Genomic DNA, 19,341 nt, shown 5'->3' on the forward strand with positions numbered 1-19,341 from the left:
AGGGCCTCAGCCACTGAAATCAAACTCCAGATGCTTGTGCCACCTAGTGGGCATGTGCCGCCTTGCATTTGCCTCAACTTTGTGTGGCTTATGAGTGATCTAGAAAGTGGAACATGGGTCCTTGGGCTTCACAGGTAAGCACCTTAGCTTCTAAGCCATCTCTCCAACTAGGCCTTGAACTTTCTATCCTCCTTCCTCAGCTGGGATAATAGGCCTGCAACCACCAGGTCTGGCTGAAAACCCAGACTGACTGATCTGATTGACTGATTGATTACATGTGTGGTGTGATGTGATGTGTGTGCAGATGTGTGCCCCATGTGTGTTTATGAGGCCAGAGGAGAGCATCAGGTGTCCTTTTTATATTTATTTATTTATTTTTGGTGTTTCAAGGTAGGGTCTCACTGTAGCCCAGGCTGACCTGGAATTCACTATGTAGTCTCAGGGTGGCCTCAAAGTCATGACAGTCCTCCTATCTCTGCCTCCCAAATGCTTGGATTAAAAGCATGCGCCACCATGCCTAGCACTTGCGCCACGTTTTGTATCTGGCTTAAATAACTGGCTCAATAATTGAACCTGAAAAAAAAAAAAAAAAAAAGAATGGAACCTGCACCAGCAAGCTTTGTCAGCAATTGCTTTTAACCACTAAGCCATCTTCCCAGTCCCCCAAAACTCAGATTTGGTTTCTCAAGGCAGTGTCTTGCTCTAGCTCAGGCTGACCTGGAATTCACTATGTAGTTTCAGGGTGGCCTTGAACTCACAGTAATCCTCCTACCTCTGTCTCCTGAGTGCTAGGATTAAAGGCATGCACCACCACACCCATCTTAAAACTCAGATTGTTTTTCCTTTTTTGGGGGAGTTTTCGAGGTAGCGCAGACTGATCTGGAGTTCACTATGTAGTCTCAGGGTGGCATCAAACTCACAGTGATCCACCTACCTCTGTCTCCTAAATGCTGGGATTAATTGCATGCGCCACCACTGACTTTTTTCTTCTATTAAATTGTACCTATATGTCAACTTCAAAGACAATCATGGGCCTGAAAAGATGGCTTAGCGGTTAAGGCGCTTGCCTGTGAAGCTTAAGGACCGAGGTTCAATTCCCCAGTACTCATGCAAGCCAGATGTATATTGTAGCACATGCATCTGGAGTTTATTTGCAGTGGGTAGAGGCCCCAGTGTGCCCATTCTCTCTCTCTCTCCATAATAAATGAATGAATGAATAAAAAAGATGATCCTGAAAGGATCAGTGGTTATTGTATGCCATTAATCATAGAGCATACTCTTTTCTGTTGCCCTTAAATCTGCTGTTGCAGAACAGTTAAACTGACTTTTCTAATCTGGACCAGGGGAGAAACTGAAATGAGTGGGAGGGGTGGTGACTATTTTCACTTTTCTCTTCCTGTTTTTTCAAAGCCTGGGAAAGCAAGTCAGAATTTCCAATCTTTTCCAATTCCCACATGATTTCCTAATTTAGAACGATTTCAGCAAAAATAAGTCTTTCTGCATCTGGAGAAGACTCCCACCGTCCGCTGTAAAGCATCCTCATTTTGGCATGAGAAGGAGGCATGGAGGTTGGAGAATACTCCAGCCCAGGTCCCCTCCCTCGACCCGGACATGTGCCTTGGCACTGGTAGCAATACCCGCACCCTGGGGTCACAGGACTGGAAATACTTTCACCATCAAAGCCTGAGCTCAGGCGCGAGGCCCCGAGGAGATGCGCACGGGGCGTGACCTCTGCTGGCTCGGAAGGTTCCCGCTGGGTCTGGGGAACCTTCCTGGACCGGCGGCGGGGACGAAGCCGCAGGGTTTGCTTCTGAGCGTCTTCCAGCATCCGTTGCCCGGCCCCCAGACTTCTCTGAAGGCTCGTGGTTCGAAAGGCATCTTAAAGTCCCCGCTTAAGAGGGACAGACGCCGACCTGCCCGGATGATAGGGGACGCCTCCACCCCTTCCCGTCCTCGACCGCACCATCCATGCAGCAGGCTTCGCCAAACACGGCGGCTCTAGCACTTTCCCGCAGCTGCATCCAGACTGCGGGCGGGTGGTCAGGGATTTTGAACTGCAGCAACTCCCACTGGGCCACACGGCCTTTGCGGGCTCTGCAGGCCCCGCGCCTTTCCGCGCGCCGGGCGAGCAGCCTCAGCGCGGAGACTCCGGCTCGGTTCCAGACCCGGCCCAGGCTGACGTCACCAGGCTCCTGCGTTCGCAAGGGGCGGGGGAGGGGACCCGAAATCCCCTAAAAACAGAGTGAGTAATCCTGGGCCCGCCCTCCAGGCGGGGCGGAGACCCAGGAGTCCCGCGAGCCGAGCCGAGCCGAGCGGAGCCGAGTCGCGCCAGCCCCGGGAGCGGCCTCCAGCTAGGCTGCTCCGGCACACGCCGTCTCGTTCTCGTCCACGCGGCGCGCACGGCTCCGGGCTACCGCCGACGGCGGCGCGCACCTGCTCTCGGGCCCCCCACGCGCGGCGGCGGCGGCGGCGGCGGCGGGGACGCAGCGCGCAGGCGCAGCCGAATTCCGGGCAGTGACGCGACGGCGGGCGCGCGCGGCGCATTTCCGCCTCTGGCGAATGGCTCTGCTGTAGCGCGCCGTGGGCTCAGCTGCGACCCCGGCCCCGCCCCCGGGACCCTGGCCATGGACGGTGAGGGCGCCCCTTGACCCCCGCGGGGCGGCTGCGCTCGGGCCTCGGGGGGCCGTAGCGGGAGCCTCCAACCCCCTCCTCCTCCTCCTCCTCCTCCTCCTCCCTCCCGCGCCGCCTTCCGCCCCTTTCTGCGCCGTGGGGTGCTGCGCAGGGAGCGGCAGGCCGGAAAGTGGCACGGGGCGGGGCGGGCAGCGAGGATTCTGACTCAGTTTCCCCTCTCAGTGGAAGGAGGTCTTGACTCAGTGTCCTCTCTGGGGTGGAGTGCTGGTGAGTCTTGACTCAGTTGCACGCCCCCTCCCCAGGGTCGATGGGGTTGGTTCTGGCTTCCTTTTCTGGTTAGGAGAGAGTTTCTCCCCGTTCCTCTAGTCGTGCCTTCCCTTAGTTTTCTTTATGAAAGTAAAATAGGGTCCTGGCTGAGTTTTCCTGAGCAGAGGTTCCCATACCCCCCATTTACTTCTGGAGTCATACTGCTGCCTCCTTGACCCCTGCCCATTCACTGCTGGGAAGGTTGTTGGGTTTTGACTCCATCTCCTTGGGAGGGAGCTTGGTTCCATCAGGTCCTCCCTGGTGCGGATGAGCAGCCGGCTTGCGCTGACAATGTCTCCTCCCCTTTCAGACCTGTTCCCCCTCATCTTCCCCTCTGGTAAGTAAGTGGGGTATCCTTCCTTAGTAGGTGGGAAGGCATTGTCAGGGGGTTAAGGGACCATGAGTGCACCCCTTGATGGCTGGCTATCCTGTCTACAGAGCCAGCCCAGGCTTCTGGCCCCTACGTGGAGATCATTGAGCAGCCCAAGCAGCGGGGCATGCGCTTCCGCTACAAGTGTGAGGGTCGCTCAGCAGGCAGTATTCCAGGCGAGAGGAGCACAGATACTACCAAGACGCACCCCACCATCAAGGTGGGGACCAGCCACCAGGAATGGGGAGGGGAAGGAGTGGTGGAAGGAACTATGGAGCCCAGCCGACTTGCGTCCTGACCACTGCCCTGTGCCTGGGAGCCAGGTTTGGGATTGCTGGCTTCTAGAGTCCTCTCTGTACTTTGGACAGATCAATGGCTACACAGGACCAGGAACAGTTCGCATCTCCCTGGTCACCAAGGACCCACCTCACCGGCCACACCCCCATGAGCTTGTAGGGAAGGACTGCAGGGATGGCTTCTATGAGGCTGACCTCTGCCCAGACCGCTGCATCCACAGGTGAGCTGCAGGCCAGGGGTGGCATGAGTGGTCAAGGAATAGGAGGCAGGGCAGCCCATAGCTGTTACAGTATTACTCTTTTCTGGACACGTGGCAGAATTCCTCACTCCTTGCTGTGTGCTGTGTCCAGAAAGCAGACCTCTGTCTTGAAGTGAACTGTTGATGGGTCTACTTTCTCTAGCAGATAGAATCTTTATAAGGTTCTGTCCCTAATCACCTTGGAGCTGCTGACCCTTGTGGCTGGAAGGGCCAGTTCTTTGATGTCTGTTGTATAAGAAAGATAACCACTGAACTGACGGACTCTACTGGAGTTTTAATAGCAGTTGGCAAACATAGGTGATAGATAATTATTGAAATGGACAAGATACAGGAAGAGAATAATTTTAGTGATGGAAAGGAAACAGTAATAGGTTGGAAGGAGAAGGGATAGACTCATTACTTTAAGTTCAAAGGTTGGGGAAGGCCTCTCTGCCAATACTTGAGGATTGAGAAAAAACTAAAAGACACAAAAGAGGATTCCCAGAAGAAACCAGCATATTGCTCTTGAAGTGGGAGTGAGTTGAGTGTGTTTAAGGATGGGAAAAGAAGCCTCTGTGGTTGAGGATAGGAAGCTGGCCTGGAGACTTGCATGGGCTGGGTCTCACAGGGGCTCGTTCATTAAGGAAGGAGTGGGTTTCAGTGCAACATAGTGGGAAGCCATTGACGGGGCCGAAGCACAGAACAGTGACCTGGGCAGTGGGAAGAGAGAAAAGGGCAGACTGGGCAGGGAAAGAAGGTACCAGGCTCTGCTGGAGACATGGCGCTGATGCCTGGAACACCTCAGCTTCCAGAACCTGGGGATCCAGTGTGTGAAGAAGCGGGACCTGGAACAAGCCATCAGCCAGCGCATCCAGACCAACAACAACCCCTTTCAAGGTGGGTGAGGGACACACACGAGGGCTGCCTGCAGTACACATACCTCTGTCATCCTCCTCAGGCCCTCTTTCCTGCAAGTCCCTCAGTAGCCATGATTACAGTGCAGATGGAAGCCAGGTGTAGTGGTGCACGCCTTTAATCCCAGCACTTGGGAGACAAAGGTTGGAGGATTGCTGTGAGTTCAAAGCTAGCCTGTGACTACATAATCAGTTTCAGGTCAGCCTAAACTAGAGTGAAACTCTACCTTGAAAAGCCAAAAAAAAATTTAAAAATAAACAATGCAAAAATAAATAAACAAACAATGCAGATGGAATCATTCAATACACACTCCCATTTTACCACTGAGAATGAGGCCCAGAGAAGGGGACATATATTCCAGGTCACAGTGTAGTCAGTCTACCACCTGTTTTCCTCCTCTAGGACTTGTGTTTTACATGTCCTCAAATAACTCTCATAAGCCACCCAGAACTCCCTGCATGTCCCCCCTTATCCACCCTTCACTGTCCCTTCTCAGCCCTGACTCTCCTATCTTTCTAACAGTTCCCATAGAAGAGCAGCGTGGGGACTATGACCTGAATGCAGTGCGGCTCTGCTTCCAGGTGACAATACGTGACCCATCAGGCAGGCCCCTCCGCCTGCCACCTGTCCTCTCTCATCCTATCTTTGATAACCGTGAGTGGCCAGGGAGCTGTAATAAGGGGAGAGGGTGGGCACCTGGTGAGAGAAGGGGCTGGTGTGGGTGTAGCCTGACTTCCTGTAGTCATCTCTTCTTTGCTCAACTGTGCTGGCTGGGAACAGAGCAGAGAAGACTCAGAGCAGCCATCAAAGTGTAGCTTCTAGGCTGGCCAATAGTCTGGATGGGAAACAGGTGTCTTGTGTATCATGTCATCACATGGTGGCACACCAGGAACTGTGCTCATGACTCTAGGAAATGAACTCCCAGGAACCAGACAATGCGAGGCAGTGATAATTCTAAAGTCGCAGCTCACAGGAAACTCTGATGAACTGGGCTCTGACATTGATCCGTCACAATCTTTATAAGTGACCAGCAGGATGGATGAAGATAAAACGGTTCTGGAGCCCAAGGACAGAAAACCAGTATAAACTGGGAGTGAGGAAGGAAGTCTCATTGCCAAGGTAGAAGTGAACCAGACCCTGAAGATATGCTTGGATTAGGTGGACAAAGGCAGAGTGATCAGATTAGTTCTGTTAAACTGTAAGCCCTGTGAGAGCAGAAATGTTCTTGTTTGTGCGTTGCTGTGTTCCCTAGAAATGTGTTGCACACACATCAGGGAAAGAGTTCTTGAGTTGGCTGGAGCAAGGAGCCAAGTGAAATAGCTGCAGAGCTGTAGTTGGCAAGTTCTGGGTGATCTTCACATAAGTGATCCCCATAAGAGTACACTGGGCTGGGCTGGGCTGGGCTGTTACATCTCCTGCAGGCTATCCTGTGGACCTCTGATGGTTTAGAGCTTCCTTCCTTCCTTCTTGTCACACCCTCAGGTGCCCCCAATACTGCTGAGCTCAAGATCTGCAGAGTGAACCGAAACTCTGGGAGCTGCCTGGGTGGTGATGAGATTTTCCTGCTGTGTGACAAGGTGCAGAAAGGTACACACTAGGGACAAGGCTGAACTCAGTGGACTAAGAAATGAGGGGCAAGGCTGAGCAGAGGTGCTAAGTGCCAGGTACTCTAGTGCCTTGGGACTTCATTGGCCTCAGGAGCAGTTCAGGACAGCGGGGGGGGGGGGGGGGGGGGGGGGAAGCATCAGGATTTGGGGAGAGCAGGCTGTGGGGAGGTTGGACAGATTGACCTATACTGCCACCCATCTCCTGCAGAGGACATCGAGGTGTATTTCACGGGCCCGGGCTGGGAGGCCCGAGGTTCCTTTTCTCAAGCTGATGTGCACCGGCAAGTTGCCATTGTGTTCCGGACTCCTCCTTATGCAGACCCCAGCCTGCAGGCTCCAGTGAGGGTCTCCATGCAGCTGCGGAGGCCTTCTGATCGGGAGCTCAGTGAGCCCATGGAGTTCCAGTACCTACCAGACACAGGTATGTGGCTGGGGAGGGTGGCGCCAGGGTTGGTGTGCTCCAACTGGAAGAAAGGCCAGGGCTGAGCATCTGGGGCAGCACTTGGGATTTATACATACCATATAGTGATTGCCACAGAATGTTTTGGTCAGGGACTATAGTGGGCTTGATGACATTGTGGACACCTTAGTTTGTGTAAGTATACTCTAAGATATTGATACCATAACAGATTTGCCTAATAACACATTTCTTAGCATGTGTCCCCATTGTTAAGCAACACATGACTGTAATGACAATCCATTTCTTGCTTCATTCAACAATCACACCCAAAACATCTTCTACATCAGCCCCTGTTGTGAGCATTTCAGTAACTTACCAGATTTCAATCTCTCACTTTTTTTTTGTTTGTTTGTTTTGGTTTTTAAAGGTATTAAATCTCTCACCTTTTTTGTTGGTTTTTTTTTTAAATTATTTATTTATTTATTTGAGAGCGACAGACACAGAGAGAAAGACAGATAGAGGGAGAGAGAGAGAATGGGCGCGCCAGGGCTTCCAGCCTCTGCAAACGAACTCCAGACGCGTGCGCCCCCTTGTGCATCTGGCTAACGTGGGACCTGGGGAACCGAGCCTCAAACCGGGGTCCTTAGGCTTCACAGGCAAGCGCTTAACCACTAAGCCATCTCTCCAGCCCTGTTTTTATGTTTTTGTTTTTTTGAGGTAAGGTCTCGCTCTAGCTCAGGCTGACCTGGAATTCACTATGTTGTCTCAAGGTGGCCTCGAACTCAGCAATCCTCCTACCTCTGCCTCCCAAGTGCTGGGATTAGGCATGCACCACCACACCCAGCTAATCTCTGGCTTTTGAAGGTAGAGACTTTCCTGAGCTCACACAGCTGTGAGAGGCTGAGTCAGCATCTGAACCCAGGCCATAGTAGACTTATTGCCACAGTGTTTCTTTTTTTTTTTTTTAATTCTTTTTGTTTGTTTTATGTTTATTTATTTATTTGAAAGTGACAGAGAGAGTAAGAGGCAGAGAGAGAGAGAGAGAGAGAATGGGCGCACCAGGGCCTCCAGCCACTGCAAACAAACTCCAGACGCGTATGCCCCCTTGTGCATCTGGCTTACGTGGGTCCTGGGGAATCGAGCCTCGAACCAGGGTCCTTAAGCTTCACAGGCAAGCACTTAACCACTAAGCCATCTCTCCAGCCCTCCACAGTGTTTCTTGTCACTACATACAGCTCAGGTACATTTTGTTCAAAGCTTTATGCTCAAGCAGGGCCTGTGCCAGTTGTTGTAAATACAAAGATAAATGAGAGATTCCCTTCCCTTCACAAGCTCAGCCACAAGGAAGACACACATGCAAATCATCTTACATCACAGAATGACATGCCATGTGGAGGTGAGGTGTGTGGAGTATCATGGGAATGCAAGTACAGGGAGCTGGAAATGGGTAGAGGAGGTGGCATTTATCTTGGAGACACCCAAAGGTGCATTCTCCAGACAAATGACCTGGTCCTGGAAGGGTAGGGGTATATTGGTAAGTGCACAGCCTGTTCAAGGGTATCTATGGTGGAAGCTATCATTAAGCATTGTACAGGCCCAGACAAAGGAGGCTCCACACTGCACCCAGGGTTTCATTCTGAAAGCAGGGAAGCATCGAAGGTCTCCAGGCAGAGACTTGTTGAGCAGATCTGGAAACTCAGTCTAGCTGCTGTGAACAGAGAATTAGGGAGAGACAGGGGCTGGAGATAGAGCTTAGTTAGCAGAGTGCTTGCTTAGCCTGTAGGAAGCCCTGGGTTTCCTACTTGGACACAAGAGGATGAGAAGTTCAAGGTCATCCTCAGATACAGAAGAGAAGATAAAGTGTGAGCCTTGCAGGAGAATGGCAGAACGAAAAGGCCACACCTCGTATCCCATCTTCATTACTCTTCAGCCCCATGACCTTTTTGCTTGTGATTTTAATAAAGCTCAACCTGTCCTCAGGACCTGTATTTTGCTGTCGCTTCTGCTTGGAATGCATTTGTGTGACTGGCTCACACCAATCCTTTCCTGACCACCTTTAGATCAGACTCCCCCATCTTACTGTTTCCCTTACCTTGTTCATGTGCATGTGTTTCCGTGGAGCTCCTGATACTATGTTGAAAATATATTTTATTTATTTATTTGAGAGAATGGGCATACCAAGGCCTCCAGCCACTGCAAACAAACTCCAGACTCATGCATCCCCTTTTGTATCTGGCTTACGTGGGTCCTGGAGAGTCAAACCAGTACCCTCTGGCTTTGCAGTCCAGTGCCTTAACCATTAAGCCATCTCTAAAGCCACCTCCTTTTTGAGGATTGCCTTTTGGGAGGGAGTAAGTTCCTTGTGTGCTTACTCATGGCCATATCTCCATGGTAGGTGCTTGGCAAATAGGTGTGGAATTAGTGAATGGTGGAAAGTGAGAGAGAAAAGATGTTAAAGACATCTTCAAGATGTCTGGCTTTGATGACAGGACAGGCAGATGGTGAGGAGACATAGGAGAAAGGAGCAGGTTCCCATATATAAATTTATTTACATATATTATTATATTTTATTATTTATTTATAATATATTATTATTATTTATTTAAGAGGGAGAGAATGGATATGCCAGAGCCTCCGCCCACTGCAAACGAACTCCAGATACATATGCCACATATGTGCATCTGGTTTTACACGGGTACTGGGGAATTGAACTCTGGTCCTTAGGCTTTACAGGCAAACACCTTAACTGCTGAGCCCAGAACCCAGAGTTTTTAAAATTTATTTTTATTAGCAATGGACATACTTACTATATAAACAACACATGTTGGTACCATCCTTTCTCTCATCCCTGCCCCTTTTCCGAAGAGACCCTCCTCCTTGGGGATGCAGGTCAACCCCATGGGGATTGTGGGTCTGTGGGGGCAGCAGTCAGTTATGGGGGAGAGGCAATGTCTTTGTGCCCAATGTCCCAACTTGTGGCTCTAACAGTCTTTCTGCTCCCTCTTCCGCAAAATTCTAAGTCATGTTGGGTGCATTTTAAATCTGCTTCAGTGATGGGCTCTTAGGAGCCTCTGGATCTCTGCTTTGGTAGGTGTTGAGTGTCCTCAATGTCTCCTTCACCCTTGTGCTGATATCAGGTTCACCAAGAAAGCAGAACCCTTGACCATTTCCCCAGTTCCTCTGTGGTTTCAGCTGGGGCTAGGATGAAGTGCACTGGAAAACCCAGATTTTTTTTTTTTATATTTTATTTTTATTTATTTATTTGAGAGAGAAAGGCAGAGAGAGAGAAGAAAGAATGGGCACGCCAGGGCTTCAAGCCACTGCAAACAACCTCCAGATGAATGCACCACCTTGTGCATCTGGCTTATGTGGGTCCTGGGGAATTGACCGAAGTCCTTTGGCTTTGTAGGCAAGCGCCTTAACCTCTAAGCCATCTCTCCAGCCCAGATTTTTGAGGAGAGAGAATGAAGTTATTACCTTTGGCCAAATGGAATTGAGGTGCTAGATCTGAAAGCTGCAGACTAAAGCCAGTAGGTAGGATGAGTGTGTGGAAGTACTAGGCAGGCTTACTGTCTGAGGTGCTTCTCTTCAGGCTTAGGTAGGGGCAGGAGGTTCTTGTTCCCCAGAGCAGAGCCCTTTACCCATGAGTCAGATTCAGTCAACAGATTCTTTTTAGAAAGCTGTTGCTGTAGCCAGGCGTGGTGGCGCACACCTTTAATCCCAGCACTTGGGAGGAAGGGGTAGGAGGATCACCATGAGTTTGAGGGCACCCTTAGACTACAGAGTGAATTCCAGGTCAGCCTGGACTAGAGTGAAACTTTACCTTGAAAAACCAAAAAAAAAAAAAGGAAAGAAAGAAAGTTGTTGGTGTCACATATCACTTCTTTTTTTGTTTGATTTGGTTTGATTTTGCGAGGTAGGATCCAGCCCAAACTGGCTTGGAATTCACTATACAGTCTCAGGGTAGCCTCAAACTCACAAGCAATCCTCCTTCCTCAGTTTCCTGAGTGCTGGGATTAAAGGCGTGACCCACCACACCTGGCACATGACATCTTACTGGTTGGGTGAATGGATCTTGGGAAAGTGTGGTCCCTCACCCTCCTGAGGAGCCTCCAAGAGCACTGGAGTCAGCTAAGGATAACAAGCCCCACTTTCCCCATTGTTTTTCTAGATGATCGCCACCGGATTGAGGAGAAACGCAAAAGGACATATGAGACCTTCAAGAGCATCATGAAGAAGAGTCCTTTCAATGGTGAGATATGGAATGGGGAGAGCCCACAATCAGGAAGGGGACACCTTGGGAACTGAGAGCTGACCTAGCCTTTGCCCTGTAGGACCTACTGACCCCCGGCCTCCACCCCGGCGCATTGCTGTGCCTTCCCGAAGTTCAGCTTCTGTCCCCAAGCCAGGTAAGGATTCCTTTTGTCCTACTGGAATGCCACATTCAAATTTTTTCAGAGTAAAGTCATATTTTCTAGAAGGGAATGAGCAGAGGCAGCAGCCTCCCTCACCAGCAGTCTGAATTCTGCTGTCTATGGGCCCCATACTGCTGAGGGATGAGGCCTGAGACCTATGTCAGGATCACCTGGGAAGCAGTGCAGGTATGGAAGAGCCCTGGGCCTCATCATAGGCTGGTGAACTGGAGGCTTTGGAAGTGTAGTGCAGGAACCAGCAATTTCCTGAGGATGCTAATGGACACCGAAGTCTGAGGAGCGCTCTCCATTTAAATCCTGAAGTGGGCTTGGGTCTGCTGTTACAGTCCTGTAATCCTAGCTACTCAGGAGGGTAAAGTAGGAGGATCACAAGCTCAAGGCCAGCCTGAACAGCTTCTCAAGAGAAAAAGTAAAAAAGAGGGCAGAGGAAGTAGCTCAGTGACAGAGCTCTTGCTGTCACGTACAAGCCCTAGGTTCAACCCACAGGACCAGTCAAAACAAAAACAAAACAAAACCCTGAGTTGAGTATCTTGAGATATAGGTGTTGAAAATGGGCAGTCTCTGCCTCCAGCTTTTGATGGAATTAAAGGAAGGGGGGGAGGAAGCTCTAATGTAGATTTTTTTTTTTTTTTCCCCAACGTAGGGTCTCACTCTAGCCCAGTCTGACCTAGAATTCACTATGTAATCTCAGGGTGGCCTTGAACTCACAGTGCTCCTCCTACCTCTGCCTCCCAAGTGCTGGGATTAAAGGCTTGCGCCACCACACCCAGCTAATGTAACAGATTGAGTGCTTGCATGTGGCTCAAAAGTAGTCATGTGCACACTAGGCCACTATTCCCTAGTGCTTCACAGGCCTATCCTCTCGGGTGTTCAGCTGTAAAATGAGGGGAGCTTAAGAAGGTCAGAAGTGAGAGAACTTTGTGGGCTTAAGTAGTGAGGGAACAGTTGTTTGTGGCACCATAGGGAAGGACTGATAGCAAGCACTCTCAAGAGGGAGGTCTGTCTTTAGTACTTTTTCTGACCCCTGCTTCTTTGTCTCTTTCCTTCAGCCCCCCAGTCCTATGCCTTTGCACCATCCCTCAGCACCATCAACTTTGATGAGTTTCCTCCCATGGTGCTGCCTTCTGGGCAGATCTCAAACCAACCCTCAGCCTTGGCACCAGCCCCTGCTCCAGTCCTCACCCAAACCTTGGTCTCTTCCCAAGCTATGGTATCAGCTCTGGCCCAGCCCCAAGCATCTGTCTCAGTTCTAGCTCCCAGCCCTCCCCAGACCCAAGCCATGCCTCCACCTGTCCCAAAGACTACCCAGGCTGGGGAAGGCATACTGTCAGAGGCCCTGCTGCAACTGCAGTTTGATGCTGATGAAGACCTGGGGGCCTTGCTTGGCAACAGCACAGACCCAGGTGGGTTCACGGACCTGGCATCTGTCGACAACTCGGAGTTTCAGCAGCTGCTGAACCAGGGTATATCCATGTCCCACCCCACAGCTGAACCCATGCTTATGGAGTACCCTGAAGCTATAACTCGCCTGGTAACAGGGTCCCAGAGGCCCCCTGACCCAGCCCCCACACCCCTGGGGACCTCGGGGCTCCCCAATGGTCTCTCAGGAGATGAAGATTTCTCCTCCATTGCGGACATGGACTTCTCAGCTCTTCTGAGCCAGATCAGCTCCTAAGGGGCTGGGCCTGGCCCTGCCCAAAGCACCAGCTTGCAGGGGAGTGAAGTACTCTCCAAAGCACTATGGATCCTGGGGAGTGTGCTCCAGCTTCTTTGGGCGATGTCTTCTGGGTGGCACATTTATCCTGTTATTGGCAGTATCTCTCTCTCTTTCTGGAGGTGCTTAAGCAGAAGCATTAACTTCTCTGGAAATGGCACTGGGAGGACTCAGACCCTTCCCTTCTGTAGATGGTCAGCTCCCTTCCCTGTAGGAAACTCTGGGGGGCCCTTCATATCCTCCAGTTTTCTGCACTTTCCAAGACAGAGGGGCAGTCTGGAGCTGTGGCCTTTAAGGCTATAAGGCCTTACTATCAAGTGTCTTCTCATATTGTGGATTTATCTACATCTTCATCCATAATAATGCTCCTATTAGCAGTCCCTATGTATTTGCTGCCTGACAAACCAGCACTTGAGGGCCTGCCTTCCTGCCCTGAAGAGCCAACTCTTACCAATGCTGAGTTGTGGCTTGACAGGAACTGGTGGGACAAAACTGGCCCTCTTTATGGTTCTGAGGGAGTTGGCTCTCCCTTTTCTCAAGTGCCTTACAAACAGGGCAAGTTATTTGAGAGTGGAGGAGGGCACCCTGGAAGTTCTGCAGCCAAAAGGCAGTTTTTGCTGAGAAATTAAAGCAGTTGGACTTTTGCTCTTTCTACTCTTAACTAATAAATGTGTTACCGCATTGATGAGAAATTTGCCTTCTTTTAGCAAACACTGAGCACACTGCTGGTCATGTTGAGTTGGTCATTAATATGCACTGTCATTTGAGGCTCTGATCTGAGGTTGCCTCAGAAAACTGGTTACCATCAGGCACAGGCAGCTGAAGCAAGGTTCCCATTGCAGACATCCCAGCAGGACCCATTAGCTATGGGAATGGAAGCATTACATGAAGGCCTCATTTGCTCCAGGTTTTAGGTAGTAGAGAATGGGTCTCACAGGAGATCTAGCCAGCATTGAGAGCCCAACCAAGTGAGATGAGGGTGGGACCATCCTGGAGATAATCAAGAACCCTGAATAGGTGCCAAGGTGTGGCAAATGTCTAATACCAGCACTAGGTAGGCTGAGGCAGGAGGAACAGTTTAAGGCCAGCTTAGGCTACATGAGACCCTGTCTTAAAAAAACAAAACAAGGGCTGGAGAGATGGCTTAGCTGTTAAGCGCTTGCCTGTGAAGCCTAAGGACCCCGGTTCAAGGCTCGGTTCCCTAGGTCCCACGTTAGCCAGATGCACAAGGGGGCGCACGCGTCTGGAGTTCGTTTGCAGAGGCTGGAAGCCCTGGCGCGCCCATTCTCTCTCTCCCTCTATCTGTCTTCTCTCTGTGTCTGTCGCTCTCAAATAAATAAATAATAAAAAAAAAACTTAAAAACAGCCAGGTGTGGTAGTGCACGCCTTTAATCACAGCACTTGCGAGGCAGAGGTGGTAGGATCACCATGAGTTGGGGGCCACCTTGAGACTACACAGTGAATTTTAGGTCAGCCTGGGCTAGAGTGAAACCCTACCTTGAGAAACCAAAAAAAGTCCATATCTAATGAAGAAAAATTATGGGGTCTTAAAAAAGAAGAAAAGGAAATGTGCATTCCTATTCCCGCTCTTGGGAGACGAGTGTAGAGGGTTATGAGTTCAAGAGCATCTTCAGCTACATAGTGAATAAGATGACAGCGTGGGAGACTCAAAACCACCACCAGGGGTTGGGGAGCTGGCTTAGCGATTAAGGTGCTTGCCTGCGAAGCCTAAGGACCCAGGTTCAGTTCCCCAGTACCCACTCAAGCCAGATGCATATGGTGGCACATGCATCTGGAATTCGTTTGCAGAGGCTAGAGGCCCTGGTGTGCCCATTCTTTTGGTCCCGCTCTCAAACAACCAAACAAAAACCCTGTGCCTCATCTCTTGGGTGACCAAGGGAAGGGAGGGGTTGCTTCTGCAGGAAAAAGGGTGATGCCAATTAAAGATCTATGCAAACTCATTAATGCTTTTGATACTCTGTTCTGGGAGGAAAGATAAAACCTTAATCCACAGCCTTAGATCTAAACAAAGGCCAGGAGACAGCATATGATTTGTAATTGGACATACTTCCTGGTTTGTCCTGCGCATGCGCATCCACGAATGACACTTGCCAGTAGGCCTGACGTTAGGGGCGTGCCGGTGCACTGGGAGCAATCAGTGCCAGGGAGGTGAGGAAAAACGTTTGGGGAAACCCCTGGGCTGAAATGTCTGACATCTGATGTTCTGGGCTGTGCACGATTGCGGAAGGATGATGCCACAGGGTCAAGTGGGGGCAGTGAGTCCCCTGGGAACTGAGCTTAGATGTACAGCGGGATAGTTGGCCCCTGGGAAGACGACGCGGACCAGACCGGCGGCCAAAGTTGGGAAAAGACAAGAATACAGGGGAGCCAAACACTAGGAACTCTTGCTTAGGGGGCGTGCCGTGCCCAGGGGCAGGGCTTGAAGCAGAGGAGGCCTCTTCAGGGATCTGGCTAAGCTGAACTTCCAGGCCGGGGCGGAGCCCGCGCAAGCAGAGGCCAAGTCATGGGGTCAAGCCCCTAGCGAACTTACTAGGGAGCTCCGGACAGGCTGGGCTGGTTGGAGCCGAAGCAAAAGGCGCAGGATCTTGTGGGTGAAAAGGCTTGTAACCAGAAGGTGGCCTGCAGCGGAGCGTAATCTCATAAGGTTGAGCGGTGGAGGGAGAACGCTGAGCCCAGGACCTCGGGGTCAGGCTGCACCTTGCACTTTTTGGTTTTCTCAGTGTTCTGCGGTGAAGCCTTGTCAGTCATTCCCACACTCCTTGTGTGACCTCACCATGCTAATATCTCATCAGTCCCAAATCCTTGTTTCTAGCACAGCCTTCTGTCCCTTGGGAACTAACCACTGGAGACTTCTACTCCGACGTCTCTCAAACACCCTGTTCCAAGTGACCTAAGCCATCCCAGCCTGCCCCTCTTTCTTCCTTTGTCTCGCTCACCGTTCAGGAACTCCAGCCAGAAATCTGGCCACTACTGTGAATGCCACCTCTTCTCTCCCTTACCAACGTGCAACCCGTCCCTTCGGAGGTTCTGGAAAATCTGCCCGCTTCCCCCTATTTTCACCACTGCCTCCTCCCCCCAGGACCACTGCTACAGCCGCCATCCTCACTGGACTCCTTGCAGCCACAGGGCTCTTGATATTCAGATTTCACTTGTCACTATCTTTAATTTTTTATTTTTATTTATTGATTTATTTTTTATTTTTTGAGGTTGGGTCTCGCTGTAACACAGGCTGACTTGGAATTCACTATGTAGTCTTAGGGTGGTTTCCAACTCACAGTGATCTTTCTACCTCTGCCTACCGAGTGGTGAGGTCAAAGGCATGTGCCACCACACCTGGCTATTTTCTTTTCTTTTATTTATTTATTTATTTTCTTGGAGGTAGGGTCTCACTGTAGCTCAAGCTGACCTGGAATTCACTATGTCATCTCAAGGTGGCCTTGAACTCAAGGCAGCCCTCCTACCTGTGCCTCCCTAGTACTGGGATTAAAGGTGTGTGTCAACACACCTGGCCCTATTTTCTTTTTTTTAATATTATTTACTTATTTGCAAGGAGAGAGAGATAGAGAGAGAATGGGCTTGCCAGGGCCTCTATCTGCTGCAAACGAACTCCAGATGCATGCGCCACTTTGTGTTTGGTTTTATGTGAGTGCTGGGGAATTGAACCTGGGTCATTAGGCTTTGCAGGTAAGCACCTTAACTGCTAAACCATCTCTCTAGCCCATCACTATCTCTTTAAATATCTATCAACCACATGATCAGATCTCAGGTCTTGGCAGACTCCCAGGGTGACCAAAGCCTTCCACCCTGCTCATTGAGAGAGTTAATATTCAATGATGGTTAAGGTTCAGTGTCAACTTGAGTGGATCTAGAAACACCTAGAAGACACACCTATAGGTGAGTCTCTGAGGGCATTTTCCAGCGAGATTTAACTGAGGAGACCTTCTGAGTGTGGGTGGCACCATTCTGTGGGCTGAGTCTTGGACTGAATAAAAAGGAAAAGGGGGCTGGAGAGATGACTTAGCAGTTAAGGCACTTGCCTGCCAAACCTAGCAACCCATGTTTGATTGTCCAGATCCCACGTTAACCAGATGCACAAAGGTGAGGCAAGTGCAAGGCTGCATATGCCCACTAGGCAGTGTAAGTGTCTGGAGTTCAATTTCGGTGGCTGAGGGCCTGGTGCACTAATTCTCTATCTCTCTTCTCTAAAAATAAATAAATAAATAATGATGAAAGCATATTTTTAAGAAAGGAAAAGACAGCCAGGTGTGGTAGCACATGGCTTTAACTCCAGCACTCGGGAGGCAGAGGTAGGAGGGTCGCTATGAGTTCAAGGGCACCCAGAGACTACAGAGTGAATTCCAGGTCAGCCTGGGCTAGAGTGACTACCTGGAAGAAAACAAAAAAACAAGAAACAAAAAAAGGAGGAGGAAGCAAGTTGAGTGCCAACATTCATATCTATTTCCTGACTGGACAGTGTGACCATGATATTTCTACTGTGATGAACTGTGCCCACTACAACTGTGAACTGAAATAAACCCATCCTTAAACTGCTTTTGCCAGGCACTTTGTTAAAGCAATGAGAAAAGTGGCATAGTCCGTAACTAGGGAAAACTGGCCCACACATAGGAACTGCTGATCAGGCTCCCTAGTGTACCCCCATCATGACTGGTTCTGATCTACCTCAAGCCTCTGATCCTAGACTCCTTATGCCCTGTCTCCAGTCCAGTGCATCTCAGACTGGTCCTACTGGAATACTCTGGCATCTCTGCTTGGTAGACTCAACCTTCAAGCAAGCACATTTAACCACTGAGCCATCTCCCCAACAGTCCCCAGCAGGCTCCTCAACCTTCAAAACTAGTCCTCATGTTAAATCCTCTGTGAAGCCTTCCTCATGTCTGCCCTCATTACTCAGCCTCATTTATTCTGCCAGAGCCCCAGTTAACAGACTTAGGGTCTCAGCAGAGTAAGCCTCCTTTGGCTTGGGGCAGGGGCTAGATAAGACATGTACCCTGGCTGGACCTCAGGTCAGAAAACCAAGAATTTAGATAAAGTCCTAATTTCGACCTGCTGAAACCACTTCATAGGAAAGGACCCACCTGGTGTGGAACAGAGATCATGGGCCAGTGAATGGGTTGAGTGCCCTGGGGCATGGAATAGAGAAGCTGTCACCCCCGGAATTGGTTGGGGGCTAGAGAGATGACTCAGTGGTTAAAAGCACTTGGTTTCAAAGCCTGACAACCCAGATTCAATTCCCCAGTGCCCATGTAAATCAAGATGCAAAGTGGGACATGCATCTGGAGTTCATTTGTAGCACCAAGAAGTGCTGGAGCTCTCGCCCTCTCCCTCTCTCAGAAATATAAGTGTATGTGCATGTATGTGTGTGTGTATATATGTATGTATGTATGTATGTATTAGTGCCTGAGGGCTGGAGAAATGGCTCAGCAGTTAAAGGCACTTGCTTGCAAAGCCTAATGGCCCCAGTACCCACATAAAGTCAGATATACAAAGTGGTACATGGGTCTGGAGTCTGTTTTCAGGAACAAGAGGCCAAGAACACCCACCAATTCTTTCTCTCTCTCCTTTTTTTTTTAGCCCAGGTTGACCTAGAATTCATTATGTACTCTCAGGATGGCCTTGAATTCATGGAAATCCTCCTACCTCTGCTTCCTGAATTAAATTCCTGGATTAAAGGTGTGTGCTACCACACCCAGTTTCTCTCTTCCTTTCTTTCAATTTTTTTTTTTTTTTTTTTTGGTTTTTGGTTTTTGGTTTTTCCAGGCAGGGTCTCACTCTAGCTCAGGCTGACCTGGAATTCACTATGTAGTCTTAGGGTAGCCTTGAACTCACTGCAATCCTCCTAAGTGCTGGGATTAAAGGCGTGTACCATCACGCCTGGCTCAAATATTTTTTTAAAAAAAATTTTATTATTCAATTATTTATTTATTTGAGAATGACAGAGAGAAAGGCATAGAGAGAGAGAGAGAAAGAGAGAGAGGAAGAATGGGCACGCCAGGGACTTCAGCCACTGCAAACAAACTTCAGGCGCATGCGGCCCCTTGTGCATCTGGCTAACGTGGGTCCTGGGGAATCAAGCCTTGAACCCGGGTCCTTAGGCTTCACAGGCAAGTGCTTAACCACTATGCCATCTCTCCAGCCCAAATATATTTTTTAATTTATTTATTTGAGAGCGACAGACACAGAGAGAAAGACAGATAGAGGAGAGAGAGAGAATGGGTGCGCCAGGGCTTCCAGCCTCTGCAAACGAACTCCAGACATGTGCGCCCCCTTGTGCATCTGGCTAACATGGGACCTGGGGAACCGAGCCTTGAACCGGGGTCCTTAGGCTTCACAGGCAAGTGCTTAACCGCTAAGCCATCTCTCCAGCCCCAAAATATTTTTTTATTTATTT

General features: G+C 50.0%; 1 protein-coding gene across 1 annotated transcript; it reads left to right on the forward strand.

Moving 5' to 3' along the window:
• Nucleotides 1–2,337: 2,337 nt before the first annotated feature.
• On the forward strand, nt 2,338–13,592 carry Rela (RELA proto-oncogene, NF-kB subunit). Its single transcript, XM_004656681.2, has 11 exons — nt 2,338–2,631; nt 3,248–3,274; nt 3,376–3,527; nt 3,676–3,824; nt 4,648–4,739; nt 5,280–5,411; nt 6,240–6,344; nt 6,573–6,785; nt 10,936–11,016; nt 11,099–11,173; nt 12,247–13,592. Exons 1-11 carry the CDS (start codon nt 2,625–2,627, stop codon nt 12,870–12,872), a joined length of 1,659 nt encoding a protein of 552 aa, XP_004656738.2. The 5' UTR covers nt 2,338–2,624; the 3' UTR covers nt 12,873–13,592.
• The last annotated feature ends 5,749 nt before the right edge of the window (nt 13,593–19,341 follow it).

Source organism: Jaculus jaculus, chromosome 1, assembly GCF_020740685.1.
Source record: "Jaculus jaculus isolate mJacJac1 chromosome 1, mJacJac1.mat.Y.cur, whole genome shotgun sequence".
NCBI lineage: Eukaryota > Metazoa > Chordata > Mammalia > Rodentia > Dipodidae > Jaculus > Jaculus jaculus.